This window comes from Hypomesus nipponensis, chromosome 14 (assembly GCF_054491055.1).
Source record: "Hypomesus nipponensis isolate SF chromosome 14, ASM5449105v1, whole genome shotgun sequence".
NCBI classification, from domain to species: Eukaryota; Metazoa; Chordata; class Actinopteri; order Osmeriformes; family Osmeridae; genus Hypomesus; species Hypomesus nipponensis.
The window spans coordinates 746,573-762,128 of record NC_140374.1 but is presented as its reverse complement, the minus strand read 5'-3'; the positions used below and the strand labels follow the sequence as shown (position 1 = coordinate 762,128).

The following is a 15,556-nucleotide window of genomic DNA, read 5'->3' as shown; positions in this document are numbered from 1 at the left end:
AGGAGTGGATCTACATACACACATGTTATACTGAACACATGATGATAGGAGTGGATCTACATACACACATGTTATACTGAACACATGATGATAGGAGTGGATCTACATACACACATGTTATACTGAACAAGTAAACTGAAGACTCCTGGGGTTAGGCGAGCACTGTGACTGTGGCTGTGTTGGTGCTCTGGCAGGAGGAGAGGAAGAGGATGACTGTGTCAGAGCTTTCCTCACACGGCTGGGAGGTGCTGCTCTCCCATGGCAGCCTCTGGTTTAGGACTGGCCTGTTGTGACGTGTGTGCATGTTTGGTATGCATCAACATGTGTACTAACGGGTATCTATGCAATTATCTTGTAGTCAATCATGTAATTGGATGTTATTTATGTACGAGATTCCTGTCGTTTCTTCCTCTTCTCCTATTATGGAATAATGCATTTCTTTTGTTCAGGGGCACCTATTGATGACAATTAATCTCAACCTAATTAGTTTGCAGAGGGATCTAGACAACCTTGTTATGCTGAATGTGAGGGGGTAGCTCTGGGGGCTGTGGAGATAGTTTGTATGAGATGACGGAAGTCCTCAAACACACATGTATACTGTCCATTACTCTGGGTCAGTCAGGGCGAGTCTTCTGGTATTTATTCCACACTTATATTACGTTTATTTATTCATTAAACCATCTCATCTTTTATTATCATGTGTCGCTGTGGAGGATGATTTAGAGAGGGGTGGTTGAGGATGTTCCAAGATTTTTGAAATATTAAACCTTCCTGCTTTCAGATATCTTTATTAGGTCTATATATTAATTGACCCATCTTATTAAATATATGCACACCCAAACAGACATTTCAAATTACGCAAAGGTTTATTATCCAGTCCAATAACACTAGAAGTGTAGGCCTACTATAACATCACATATAAAATAAATTGTAGCGCTGAAAGACAAATGTGTAGATGTCAGATCAAGATTGATAGTCATCAACTTTAGTCTCACATTCAGCACCTAAGAAAAAGTTCTCATTAAGTTCAGGGATGGTGGATAGTGGTCACGTAGTGTCCGTAATGGTGTATTCATGGTAACGCGCAGTATCAATTTCGTAGACTTCAAAATAAAAGTAGACTCATTACGCGTGCATGACACTGGCAAAGACGGAAGCATTGAGCACTGACCACAATGGTAAGTAGGCCTACGTTTGGTGAATTATCTGTGAAGAGTTATACTATTTTACATACGTTATTGCGGATATTAAGATTCAATTTCTTCTTCTGAAAATGTTCTCTTACTTTGTTCCAGGCAAAGTTCCTGACGCACGATCAGATAAATGGTAAATTGACTCGTTCTGCGCCGCAGATACACTATACGCAAAGCAGGATACAGAATGATTTATTTAACATGTGAGAAATTAATCTTGAACTATTGAGGGTTATTCGCTGGTGAAATAATGCACTGTGTGGACTATAGCCTTAACCAATTTACAATGGTCCCACATCAAATCAAACCGGTGTTGAACTCCTAATAATTATGCACAGCAACCTTCCGTATTTAGACATAATTTGAAGGTTATTCGACAAATAATAAATCAATTACATGGACATTCGCAGTACACGGAGCAAGAATATCTCAGAATTGAGTAAAGTAATAGCCTGTTGAAGCAAGACGTTGATCGTCTGTGACAAGTATTCAGCTTAATTAATTTTCCGTTTGCCTGCGCACGTTACAAAGATTCTTTGTGCTTCATGTTTCCAGAGGCCGCATATTGCTTCACTTTTTATTCATAACTTGTTGCAAGAAAATGTCTTTGTGTATTAAGTGCAGCTCTTCAACGTTACATTGTCAAGTGGGGCCTGCTAGCAGACTAGTATCTTACTGATAGAAGACATTCATGATTTAAGTCACTAATCAATGAAGTGTTCTGTGGCGCATCATGTTTCACTTTGATTGGGTTAGTGCGCTGAGACCACACAGCTTGGTCGGCCTAATCCCTCGTGCACAGTGGGCAAAAACTGTGTTTGAGGGAAAGTACCACCAAGTTCAGGATTCTTTTTAGTACACAATTAGTATTCGCCTCCCCTACTGCTCAACACACAATAGCCCTGGGTTGTAAATCTTGACTGCAGACTTTCTTCCACAGAGTTCAAGGAGTGCTTCTCACTGTATGACAAGAAGCACAAGGGTAAAATCGAAGCAAAAGACCTGATCACAGTTATGCGCTGCTTAGGAGCCTGTCCAACCTCCACTGAGATAGACAGACACCTGCAGAGCCACACAATAGGTGAGATACTTTTCTGTCAGTCAGGCAAATTTCATTTATCTTCGTTGTTAAACTTTGTTACTTCAAGACTGCACTGAATGTATTACTTTACAACCAGTTTGCTAATGCTTTGGTTAAAGTACTTTCCCCCCCATTCACATCATGTCTCATAATTGAATTTATCAATATATCATGTCTTGGTATGTATCAGATATGAGTATGTTATTGTTGACACATTTGCTGCTTCCTCTGGTGCCAGACAAGGCTGGGGAGCTGGACTTCTCCACGTTCCTCAGCATCATGCACCGGCAGCACCAGCAGGAGCAGCCCTACCTGGAGATCCTGGAGGCCATGAAGATGACGGACAAGCAGAGGAGAGGCTTCATCCTGGCGCCAGAGCTGAGGGCCAAGCTCACCGGACTGGGGGAGAAACTCACTGACCGGGAGGGTAAGGATCACAACCTCCACAACACGCTATCATGAGGATCACTACCTCCACAACACGCTATCATGAGGATCACTACCTCCACAACACGCTATCATGAGGATCACTACCTCCACAACACGCTATCATGAGGATCACTACCTCCACAACACGCTATCATGAGGATCACTACCTCCACAACACGCTATCATGAGGATCACTACTTCCACAACACGCTATCATGAGGATCACTACCTCCACAACACGCTATCATGAGGATCACTACCTCCACAACACGCTATCATGAGGATCACTACCTCCACAACACGCTATCATGAGGATCTCTACCTCCACAACACGCTATCATGAGGATCTCTACCTCCACAACACGCTATCATGAGGATCACTACCTCCACAACACGCTATCATGAGGATCTCTACCTCCACAACACGCTATCATGAGGATCTCTACCTCCACAACACGCTATCATGAGGATCTCTACCTCCACAACACGCTATCATGAGGATCTCTACCTCCACAACACATTATCATGAGGATCACTACCTCCACAACACGCTATCATGAGGATCTTACCTCCACAACACATTATCGTGAGGATCCATTTTGTGATAGTAATAATAATAGTAATAAATATATAGATGCAAGCAGCAATGTGGATTCCTCTGCAAAATGGCAAAATATTATAAAAATGTACATTGTAGAAGATCAAGAGTTGGACAACAAGAGAGCAAAATTACTTTCATGTTTGGCAAAAAACAACAAGCTGAATGGAGATTCTAACTCAAGAGCATGTGGTTGCAAGTCAGCCTCTTTATCCTCTCTACCACATATCAACTGATGAGTTATTATGAATGGAAAAGGCAGAGTAATAGCTTTGGTCAGTTTTGGGACAAAGTTTAAGCAGCTGTAATTCAGTCATCTTTGGACATATCAAGGTGAAATTGCGTATGGTACTTTAGAATGATGTCCTCCTGTTTAACTAAACAGATAATCAAAATTATGACAGGGTCAAAGACCTTTCACTTTATAGTACACTGTCTCAGCCCATTGAGCTATTCTCATTGCTGGACTTTGTCATGGTCAGTTACTGTATAAAAAAGTAAAGTGTTCCTCATGTGGTAAGCGTTGTTAGATTCGGCCAAAGTTAAACAGCTCTAATTCAATCATATTTTGACATACCAAGGTGAAAGTGTTCATGGTACTTCAGAGTGATGTCATCTTGAACCCTGTTGGGTTTGAAAAACCATCTGTCAAAATTATATTGTATTTATTGCAAGGCCGTAGCATTGGAGTCAACATTGGGGGGAACGAAATCTGCTGGGGAGTCTGAGGGTCACGACCTGAGATGTATTGTTATATTTGGTTGCCTGTCGTAGTGTAGCACATTTATATTTTATATTATATATATATATTATATTATTTTTATATCAATATATTGGGGGGGACATTTTGACCGGATTTGAATATTGGGGGGGGGGGGGGGGATGTCCCCCTCCCCAATGTATATTGTGATTATACGGCCCTGATTTACTGACACAAGGATATTGAGGCAATGTGGACATTTACACAAATACACACCTTTCAGCCATTTTGTAATGCATTTCTTAATCCATTTCACCCTATATAAAGACATGTATTCTTCACATCTGTAACACATTTCAAGTCGATTGGATCTATGGTTCATGAGGAGAATGGTTTTGAAGGTTGTACCAAATTTGGACAGTACAGCAAAATCTATCATGGCGGACCTTATGGGTCCTTAAGGCTTTTTTGTTCCCCATGAGAAATAAGGCATGTATATCAATTTTCAGGCATTTGAGTAATGGGGCGCAGGGGAAATCACATAGACTTTGGGCGAGGCTTATAGCGCCACCTATGGGCGTACATGGACCATTAGCAGTCTGGGAGTAGTGAGTGAACTGGTGTGTCATTGGGCCAAATTATAAAAACATTTTGATCTCTTGAGCCATTTTGTTGGAAAATATTATAATAATAATAGGAATACTAACAAAAACAATAGGTTCCCTCCTACCTGAGGAACCCTAATTAAAGCTGGTGTAGGCAAGTATTGCGAAGCTAGCAATTTGAGCTCCTATTCCAAATGATTTAAACCATAATATCCCACCCCCTCCCTTCAAAGTAACTACACCTGTCACCTTAGTTTCATGTGTCTGGTATTTTTTGCATTTTTGACCCAGAATTGTATTCAAATCCATGATTTAGTAACTGTTCAAACATGTATTGTTTATTCTGGCTTTAATTCAAAGGAAACCCCAGGCAACACTTAAGGTGCATTAACTACCATTAAACCTCATAGCAACACCACTTGTGACAACATCCTTTTAATGGGTACCGCTTACTGCTTCCAAACCTTGCAACTTGACAAATGTTCTGAAGCTATATCAGTGATGACGTGAATACACTGGGCCTCTCGCTAGTTACCGAGGTGAAGAAGAGAGATGCTCCCTGTGTCAGTACTGCTTCTGAGGGGGACTGAAGAAACCACGTTTATTCATATTCATCAGTCAGCTGGGTGAGGAGAGAGTAACACCAGACTACACCTCGAGGATCATTAACAGATTAAAGACACAATAACGGTATGCTGCAGTGTCTCTGAAACACAAAGGTCAGAGAGATTCTTTTATGTTACTTAGAAAAAGATAAGAAACTTCAGCTGGCAACCTTCAGATTACTAGCCAGACTCCCTAACCGCTCAGCCACCTGACTCGCCATAATAAAATGAAGAAACTATGGATAATGCAATGTTGGTTTTAAAAAAGATATTATAAAACAAGATTTAATATGCCAATTAGGATTGACCTATGCCAATTCTGCCACATACCTTATAGTCTCAGAATCCACCTTTACAATTTAGACAATGTTGTAAAACTGTACAGTGACGTTATCAATCAGCTAGGTCACATACAGTATATTGACTTTGACATCGCTTTCTGCCTGTCTGCAGTGGACGACATGCTAAAGGAGGCGGGTGTCGGAACTGATGGGCGAATCAACTATGAGGAGTTTGCCAAGGCAGTGACCCGACCATCGGCAAAGTATTGACCGAACGACAGGCAGGACAAACCTAAAGTCTCTACCGGACACACTGTGTGCTAACTGGGTAGAAAACAAGACTTACAAGTTTAACATAATCCTTTTGTGCCTGGTTTAAACTAGAACCATTTATATGTACAACTAAAAACATACAGTATCTGTTTCATAGATACTCATAAAGGGACTATATATATATAACACATCAGAGTACACATAAATATATCTGCTTTAGGTCCTGTTTGTCATGTTTCTATGGGTTGCACTGCCATCTGGTGTCTCACCATGTGCACTGCAGGTATACTACAGGCCAGTCCCACACCTTGTCACAGGTGAAGAGAGCCTCATGCCTGGAGAGGTCTGATATCCCTCAAGCATTCCAACTAAACTTACGAAAAAAGGACAGTCATGGAGTAATATAGAATAATTTGTTTGCCCTAGTTTTTACATATGTCTTTCATTTGTATATTTCATCTTACGATTTGTAATATAATGTGGCCCTTTGACCCCCAACAATTCATTATTACTATCAGGCCGTCTGAGATAGAGCGGTCCATCCATAGACACCACAACACTGGGACATTTCCATTTTGAGATCAGAGCTGTGTTTATATAAATCATTTTGGGTTTTAACTGAGGTCCGAAACTCTGATAGCTCATGTGCAGCGAGTGGCCTGATTAGCAGCGTAGCAGAGCCCCTGGAGGGGTCTTACACGCTGCTGCTGCTGGGGGCTGTTATGTTTAGGAACTCTGGCTTTATCAGGATGTGTAGGATGAGCTGTCAAGGCACAAAATATTTTTTTGTTGTTGATACAATTACTGTAATTATACAGTGAATTATTTGTATTTATTGTGATACAATGGATTATCTTTCTGCTGTCAATGTCGGAGATAGCTTGACCTGTTATTTTACAGTAACAGCTAGAAAAATTCAGAAAAACACATTCCTTGACAAGAAAATGACTTATTTAAACAAACTCAATTCATGGTCTAAGATACATAATTGTTTGTTAGACGAGAAATTGGCATAAGGCGTTAATGCTTAATTTGCAATGTCTAATGACTACATTGATTACACCACAATTTCTCCACGATTTGTCTCATTTTTCTTGTCAAGCATAAGAGTTTTCAGATGAACGATTCCTTGTCTTAATAGCCCATGGCATGTTTCTGCACTTTTGGTAGTGTGTAGGCTACACGGCATGTATTGTACAGATGAAATTGTATAATCTACGTGTAATAGACATTACCTAATAATGCCCACTGACTCTTTCGAGCTGTCTCGTGTATTGGTAGACTAATTTACAGTGATTCCTTTATTTACAGGTTTGCGCGTGAATATCCATGGTAGTGTGATATACAGGAGTAGGTAGTCTATAACGCATCACAACGTATTGTATTGAGTCATAAAACCAAACGCTGGAAATCATTTTATTCACCCCTTGCTCTTGGCAGTTTTTACATTCGTTTACACATTATTTGTTTCACAGGCACCTGTCACATACAATTTTAAAAAACATGTACGTCACCAATGTTTACGAATGTTTCATGAGGAGGCCTAATTCAGTTTAATACTTACAACATTCAACGTGTTTTTTGTTTTTTTTTACCATACAACCATACATATGGTTTTGCGGTTTTAAGTCGCAGTGAGTGCGTGATCAACAATGTGTTCATGTCCTTGCACGTGTACAGCCACAACTACTAGCACTGAATGTGATTAGAATAGAATACTGTGAAAACATGTAAAGAATTTCACAGGAACATTAGGCCTACGTTCAAAGTGGCCCTAAAAAATACAGCCCCCCAAAACGTATAGCCTTAAAACACACTTGGGCGTGGACTTAAACAACATCTTATAAGAATTCTTCTCATGAAAGGTAACTGAATATTTTTAGAAACGTCGTTTTACTCGCGTCAAATTATGACACAACTACGCGCTGCGAAGAAGCTTAAGTATACAGTACCGGCGCATGTGTCCTTTTGCGCAATTTGGCACAGGTGTCGTTTGATCACATAAAAAATAAGTTCGAGAAAGTGTAGTTTGGTACCCTAGTACACTTGGACATCGAGAGTCCTTTGCACTGTAAATAATCCCAGTCCGTTTTCTGCGCGCCAAGTCAAGTTACCTACGGAGATGGTTGACCACGGAAGATTCACATGGTCCGTTTTCAATGGATAGTTGACACTGGTCGGTTTCCATGACATTCAAAGGGATAACTATCTGGGTATCATCTTGGTCCATTTTAAGAGTTCCAGAAAACGGCCGCACTTGACAGGAGTTTGACATCACTGGTGAAGACATCCGCCAAAATAAATCCTTCAGCATTTTTCTGAACTCTCTTCGCATAAGGCAGTACAACACTGGGTTCAAGCAGCTGTTGGCATGCGCAAGGCAAACCGTCACAGAGAAAACATATGTGTGAACAATATAATACGACTTGTCCCAATTAACAACATTGAATTTCACCAAAACACCCCAGAATGTAATAGCATGATTTGGCATCCAGCACAGAAAAAAGGAAAGGACAACAATGGTTACAGATTTTGTAACTCTAGACCTCCTTTTTATGTGGTTGTTGTTCATGCTCCTTAAACGAACGAACCGGAGAAGCAGTAAATAGCAAACTGAGACAATGAGCATAGGAAAAACGAAGGCAACGAGGATTTTCTGTAAGTGGTACAGAGCCAACCAGTAATGTCCTTCTGGAAATCTGAGAAGGCATAGTTTTTCACCAGCGACGTTTGTCACTGTGGAGAATATAGCAGTTGGTGCGGTGGCCACGGTGGCCGAGACCCAAAGCACTGCGCTCACCCATCTCACCGAGCAGTATCTGTTCCGCGTGCGGTCTTTCAGAGCCGAGGCAACAGACCAGTAGCGAGTAACACTCATAGCAGTCAGAAAAAACACGCTTGCGTACATGTTCATTACAGTGACTGAGGAAATGATCTTACACATTGCATTTCCAAATGGCCAACTAAAGTCCATGGCTGTGTCCACCGCCCAAAAAGGCAAGGTCAGGACAAACTGGAAGTCTGTCATGGCCAGGTTAAGTATGAAAAAGTTGATCGTGGACCTCTTCCTTCCTCGTCTCACTTTCATCAAGAAAAAGACCAGTAGATTTCCAACCAAACCTGCTGCGCACACAACAGAATACACTATGGAAATCATGATGCGTAAAGTTGGACTACCGTCCGCGGGAATATCTATGTCCTCCAAACTGCTGAAACGATCCGGGATCATACCCGATCGGTTGTTTAAGCTGCCTGTATGGTTCCACAAATCCGCCATCCTCTCCGTTAACAAGACAATCCCGGGTGCCTTCACCAGCATTAATCTGTGTGCCAGTTGCATATCACCTATTACGCTCCTGACGGTAAAGATAGTCGGAAGTACTCAGATGTACAACATTACAGCAAGGCAGTAAATGGTTTTCATAAGTACTCAACATTTGTAGAGAAGTCTGCATCTTTACGCTTTGTTGTTCATCGTGCGCTCTGGCGGCGCTCCACTGGCTTTTAAATGCAGTGTGTCTTTCTCGGCGCCTCCCCAGCCGAGAGGATTGGTTGATTCTATTGTGACTGACGTGCATGATAAAGATGCGATAACCGCAAGACTTCGCCATTCCACAGCAGTTAATGAGGAAACGAAATGTTACACCATATGTTGTAATTCATGCAATTGTGGTATGTTTGTGTGGCATTAAAACATATACAAATTGATTGCAAAAATTGCATTGCATTGTTTATCATGCTAATAATGAAGTCTTGCTTCATTATAATTTGGCTATGCTTCTGTTATTGGTCAGCAATTTGGTCAATACAATGTATTCTCCATGTATTGAAGATTTGGTGACGTGTTCATTTTGAACACATCTCCATTCAGGAATCGGCATGGGACTGAAGGGTCCAGCAGTGGACTGTCTACTGTGCTCTCCCTCCCCCCCCCCCTTCCTTCTCGCCCCCCCCCCCCCTCCCTCTTCCACCTCCCTCCCCCTCTCCATCTCCCTCCACCTCTCCCTTTCCCATGATGACCATGAACATACAGCCTGCTGAACAGTGCCTGTTCACAGTAAGCTACTACAGATACTAAAGCTGCTACAAACTTTCAATAGTTAGAAGGTTTCCCTTACTGTATCAGTCTCTCACAACACAACAACTGGTTGCCCTCATTTCCTTCCTGCTGTTTTGCTGTTCATTTTACTGCTCAAAGTTGTAAAATGTACAGGCAACAATGCATTGTGGTTCATGACATAGCTTGCTAACCCAGATAGCTGTACCTTGTGCTATTATCCCAAATGACATATATTTGGAGTAATCAGCACACTTCTTTCTAGAGAGTTTAGTCCATGGTTATATCAACTGAAGCTGCTCATCATTTCTTATGTGGTTTCAATGTTTTGTAAACCTAAGCAATCCTTGTTAATTTTTTACCCCAGCTGGTTAATGTTTAGCAAAGATTTAATGACATCTTTAAAGTAGCTTCTTTGTAAAGACTGGCCATGACCTACATTAAGGGGAGTGCAGCAGGGCTTTGTACAGCTTTTGTTGGTGCCTTTTTGTGTTGTGAGTGAAAAGAGGCTTTTCCTGTTAAACGAACCCTACAGTGAAACACCCACCTCAGAAAACAAGACATTTGACGAAGTCTGCTCGTGGGTAATTATGTCTCCTCAAGTCACAGGTATTCTTGTGCTCACCAGAACTGCTTCCACCCTTTACTCCGAGTTCAAACAGGAGGGTATTCCAGGTAGCGGGTTTAACAAGCTCTGAGATTAACCCTGAACTCTTAGTTGAGTTACTCTAATGGGAAACTCGGAAAATTCGGTTCCAGAAAATCTGATATGAATTTGTTAACCCAACTCGGAGCACGTCAACTCAGAGTTAAGCGCGGGCATGAGAATATTACTGTAAAGCCAACATCAATGGAGCTCCGATACTAGGATCCAGCATGGCACCTGGCGACAAAAAAATGTGGTCCTACTTCACCACACTTCCGATCCACGTTTTTTTTCGTGTTTATGGTCAATCTGAGCACATATTCGGGAAAAAAGCAACACGGCTGTAGCAGCGTATAGGCCTACAATTGGAGTGGGAGACAATTGCTGCCGAGTCAATGCATACATTTGAATCCAATAGCCAGTCCATACATTGAACATTTAACCCCACTGTCAGTTAATATTACAGGAGAAAAATAGTTCAATGTTTTATTAAATGTAAAAACATACTACGAACAGGTAATGCATATTTTGCTTAGGGTACGCTTGTGATTTTAGCCTCGACGTCACCTTGGTTTTAATCATATTCGACATGATACCAAGTAAATATCAATTGGTGCCTATTTCAATTTGTAATAGTTTCCCCCAACAGAATGCTTTTCATCAAAAGATGATATGATGATTAAGATGACAAAGAGACATTGACTGCTGCCGCAGAAATTAATGCAGAGAATTGTGTAGCTACTAGTAGTTCTATGAGGGGCCGTCTAGGACATAACTATTGAGACACTCAAACTCACGACTGAGACACTCACACATACTAACGAGTCACTCTTACATTCACTATTGAAAGGCTCTTACACTCAGTACTGAAACACTCACACATACATACATACTCTGTAAACCTATGCACGCTCATATATAACATTATACATACTTGTCTGAAACACTTACACATACATATGAGAAACTTGCACGCATACATAAATACCTCTGTGTCATATACACATACATATAAAATGCTTACATGCATACAAGTGAAACATTTATACGTATCTATCTGAAACACTCATGCATGCACATATGAAAATGCATATAATATATATATATATATATATATATATATATATATATATATATATATTGAACACTTACACATACACTTACACACAACTCTCTTGCATATGATTACAAAGATATAAAAAGTTTGGATGCATGTGCAAGTGTTTCGCATATATTTGTATAAATGTTTCAAATGTATATACGTTTTTCAGTTATATGTATGTATGCTCTTACATGAGGATGTGCAAGCGTTTCACATGTATTCATGTGTAAGTAATTTCATTAGTATGTGTGAGTAGTATGTGTGTTAGGAAGCCTCCCGAAGCCCCCCCCCCCAATTAAAATGTTGTATTTATTTGGCTAGTTCACTGGCTAGTTCACCCCTACGACAAGCCTAGCCTAGGTTGACACGCTAGCACAAGTACGTCTAACAACTAAGGCCACGGCTGAAGTAGTGTATGATGATGATCAGGACCAGGTGTGTTTATAGTAGTGTAGTGATGATGATGATCAGGACCAGGTGTGTTTATAGTAGTGTAGTGATGATGATGATCAGGACCAGGTGTGTTTATAGTAGTGTAGTGATGATGATGATCAGGACCAGGTGTGTTTATAGTAGTGTAGTGATGATGATGATCAGGACCAGGTGTGTTTATAGTAGTGTAGTGATGATGATGATCAGGACCAGGTGTGTTTATAGTAGTGTAGTGATGATGATGATCAGGACCAGGTGTGTTTATAGTAGTGTAGTAATGATGATGATCAGGACCAGGTGTGTTTATAGTAGTGTAGTGATGATGATGATCAGGACCAGGTGTGTTTATAGTAGTGTAGTGATGATGATGATCAGGACCAGGTGTGTTTATAGTAGTGTAGTGATGATGATGATCAGGACCAGGTGTGTTTATAGTAGTGTAGTGATGATGATGATCAGGACCAGGTGTGTTTATTGCTGAAGAGGGACAGGTGAGAGCAGGTTCGTTGCCCAGCATCCGGAAAGGGGTACGTTCAGGAACGCAACAGAAAACACAGAACAAACCAGACAGACAGGGAAAACGAGTTTAAGGGGAGTGGGTTGTGATATGTACACTAAATAACATGGCCTGATATTGCTTTGGGCATTCAAATATACTGTTTTATCACCAGAAACCTTGACTAGATAGAAAGCTGTCGGAATGAAAAGGGAGTTTGCAGCGCAGCATGTGCAGAAGAGGAGTCGTTTTTGAGGAATATCAGTGCTGGCTTCCCTGCACCCCCCGCGTGGTGAGGGGGACAGATGGCAGCGGTGCAGCACAGCCATGGGGCCTGCGTGCTCTGGCCTCTCCATCCTTCTTGCTTGTCTTATCTCAGATATCCCCACATCTGTTCACTGTTATATCTTTTCTATCAGAGTTCCCATCCAACAGCTGCACTGAGGCCTGGTAGTATAGCATCCCTTCCATCGCGAGTGTTTCCATCAGATTTAAAATGATTTGTCTTTTAAATGGGTTCATTTTGATGCTGTACTTATTAAACCCATCATGGCTTTTGAATGTAAATCAGGCTTTACAAATCCTCAGCTGTGGTCTTGAACAGAATTAGATTTCATCCATTCAATCTGAAAGTGCTCTTTGTACAATGAGTAATTGAAATAATGCAACAAAATTGTTTTCTCTGATTCGTGGAGCATGCAGCAAATGTTTATAAAAAATGTTCTTGTCGTCCAATAAGCGTAAAGTGCTTTGATCACAGAAGCGATTATAAAACCAACATTCATTATGACTATCAGAGATAAGCAGAGGCGGGAAACTCCAGAAAGACAGCTGCACTTGACCGACCATCAAGCAGGCCTTAGTGCTGCAAAGAAGCCCCCTCTTAACAACAAGGCCACATAAGAGCATGTGGAAACATATTTCTGGTGTTGAGGAAAACAGGTAAGGAACAGACCTTGCCTGAAAGCAAGCTTTACATTGAGCCAAAACAAGGCCTCACATGACCTGGATGTTGAACAGAGCCTGTGTAAGAGCACACTCACCATCTGAGAGCTCACCCATCACCAGAGAGATGGAACGGCAACTGCATAGTAGAGGTGCGCAAAACTTATTTTGGCCAGTCGAGTTTCTCAGTTATGGAACTCAAATGTGGAACAATTTACCAACTATAATAAAAACACAAACTGAGTTTAAAACATTTAACAGACAACTGAAACACTGGCTGAAGGAAAACCAAAAATGTAATCATGACAACACACAATAGATAACACACATACATGCACACACAGCATATATAGGTCACGCTCATCATATTGTTTCTTCTTTCTGCACAAGGTTTTAATGTTATAGGAAGTATGTTTTAAGTTAGCATATATTTGTATAATTGTATACTGTAGGCCTATATATTGTTTAATTGTATAATTGTATATTTTATATGACTTATATATTTTATTAGAATAGGTAGCCTGATCAGCTACTGAGGTTGCAAATTAGCTATCTAGCAACAAACCTTTTATGTATTCACATCTGCAAGTTGTGTCATGGCCTTGCCATGTCATGTTTGTAATAATGTGCACTGCTTTGTCCCTGCTAAATAAACTACAAACAACAAACAACTCGCCATCTGAGAGCTCACCCATCACCAGAGAGAGCACCCTCACCATCTGAGAGCTCACCCATCACCAGAGAGAGCACCCTCACCATCTGAGAGCTCACCCATCACCAGAGAGAGCACCCTCACCATCTGAGAGCTCACCCGTCACCAGAGAGAGCACATTGTCTGTGATGGCGTCCGCACCAGGCTGTCCAGAGTGTGTGAAAAGAGAGCAGGAAGAGAGAAGCTGATTACAGTAGAACTTCCCTTTGTGCCTCATTAGTACGCTCTCTCTTCCTCTGCGGATTTCAGGTCTCGCTGGAGAAACGTTTCCTGAATTCCTGTCTCTGGAGAATGCAGGATGAATTGTTTTCTTAGGGGGGCTTCCACACGTGCTCTTAAACAGAACCAACATACACATGTATGACTGTAATGCGGCATGAGGAGTAAACACGTTACGTGAGAGAGCTAGAGTTCTAAAGAAAGATGCAGATGCTGAAGTGAAGTGAAGAACAACGCAGCAGGATTTGACTGACTTTTGCAGATTAGATTCGGCTAGAGGATGAATGACGATTTGGCTCACGTCTCTATCTCCCAGAGGGATGTTCAGATGTTTATTGAATAGACCACAGCTTTTACATATGCTGTGCATGCAGTGGTCTTCATCATTCTGCAAAGAAGTGAATGTATCTCAGTTATCTTCTCTTGTCTCTCTCTGTGACTAACATAAAAGATTGTTGGGGAACCCTGTTGTGTCTTTTCAATTCTATGTGGTGGAAGGGGGAATAATAACTAGATAATTGGAATGCATTCGTCCCCACATTCAAAGATAATCATCGTTTATGGGCGACATCCCAAGGTACTTAATACAAGTATAACATCTCTCAGCAAGACATTGTCGAAGAAGCAATGCTTTTTAATAAGTCCCAGGAGAGAGACAACTATAGTGATTGAAGAGAATGAGTTACATGAATATGAGAGAGAAAGAGAGAGAGATATGCTGTAAAGAGAGAGGGAGAGAGAGGGAGAGAGAGAGAGAGAGAGAGAGTGAAAGAGAAAAAGAGAGAGGGAGAGAGAGTAAGAGAGAGGGAGAGAAAGCGATATGGTGAGACGTGGACTGCATGCACAGTGAGATTTGCGCGGCTTATTATTTCATTCAACCTCCCAGCTTGGGTGGATAAGACCAGGCGTCTAACTCAGCTGAATTTGTACTCTTGTTCTGAAGCTGAGGCTTCCATAAACACTGTTGATTCCACACTGACTCAGGTGATGGCTTTACCATCGCTCAGCAGACACACAGAACACCATCTGCACACGTATACACTGTTTTCCATTTCCAGGACCTGAGAGTAGGAAAGGAGTGGATGTTGAATATACAACATTGAAGTGCTCTAATGGTAACAGTCTACATTCAGATGACGTTAACTACCCTTTAACTACATAGCAAAACCCATAGTAACAAAA

The 15,556-nt window shown here is 41.2% G+C and overlaps 2 protein-coding genes across 6 annotated transcripts; one reads left to right on the top strand and one right to left on the bottom strand.

Annotated features, from left to right (window-relative positions):
• Positions 1 to 1,119: 1,119 nt before the first annotated feature.
• calml4b (calmodulin-like 4b) lies at positions 1,120 to 7,188 on the top strand. Of its 5 annotated transcripts, none has more exons than XR_014729730.1 (6): positions 1,120 to 1,178; positions 1,296 to 1,326; positions 2,134 to 2,274; positions 2,513 to 2,701; positions 5,665 to 5,820; positions 6,049 to 7,188. XR_014729730.1 is itself a non-coding variant. In XM_084672423.1 (6 exons), exons 1-5 carry the CDS (start codon positions 1,176 to 1,178, stop codon positions 5,760 to 5,762), a joined length of 462 nt encoding a protein of 153 aa, XP_084528549.1. In that variant the 5' UTR covers positions 1,120 to 1,175; the 3' UTR covers positions 5,763 to 5,773; positions 6,049 to 7,188. The 5 variants fall into 5 exon arrangements, 3 of the variants coding, with proteins under 3 accessions (XP_084528549.1, XP_084528548.1, XP_084528550.1); XR_014729731.1 differs by lacking the exon at positions 6,049 to 7,188 and adding an exon at positions 5,138 to 5,296 and having other exon boundaries at positions 5,665 to 5,752; XM_084672423.1 differs by having other exon boundaries at positions 5,665 to 5,773.
• On the bottom strand, positions 7,177 to 9,153 carry rxfp3.3b (relaxin family peptide receptor 3.3b). Its single transcript, XM_084672421.1, has one exon. The coding sequence runs from the start codon at positions 9,103 to 9,105 to the stop codon at positions 7,876 to 7,878; it is 1,230 nt and encodes a 409-aa protein (XP_084528547.1). The 5' UTR covers positions 9,106 to 9,153; the 3' UTR covers positions 7,177 to 7,875.
• Positions 9,154 to 15,556: the final 6,403 nt, after the last annotated feature.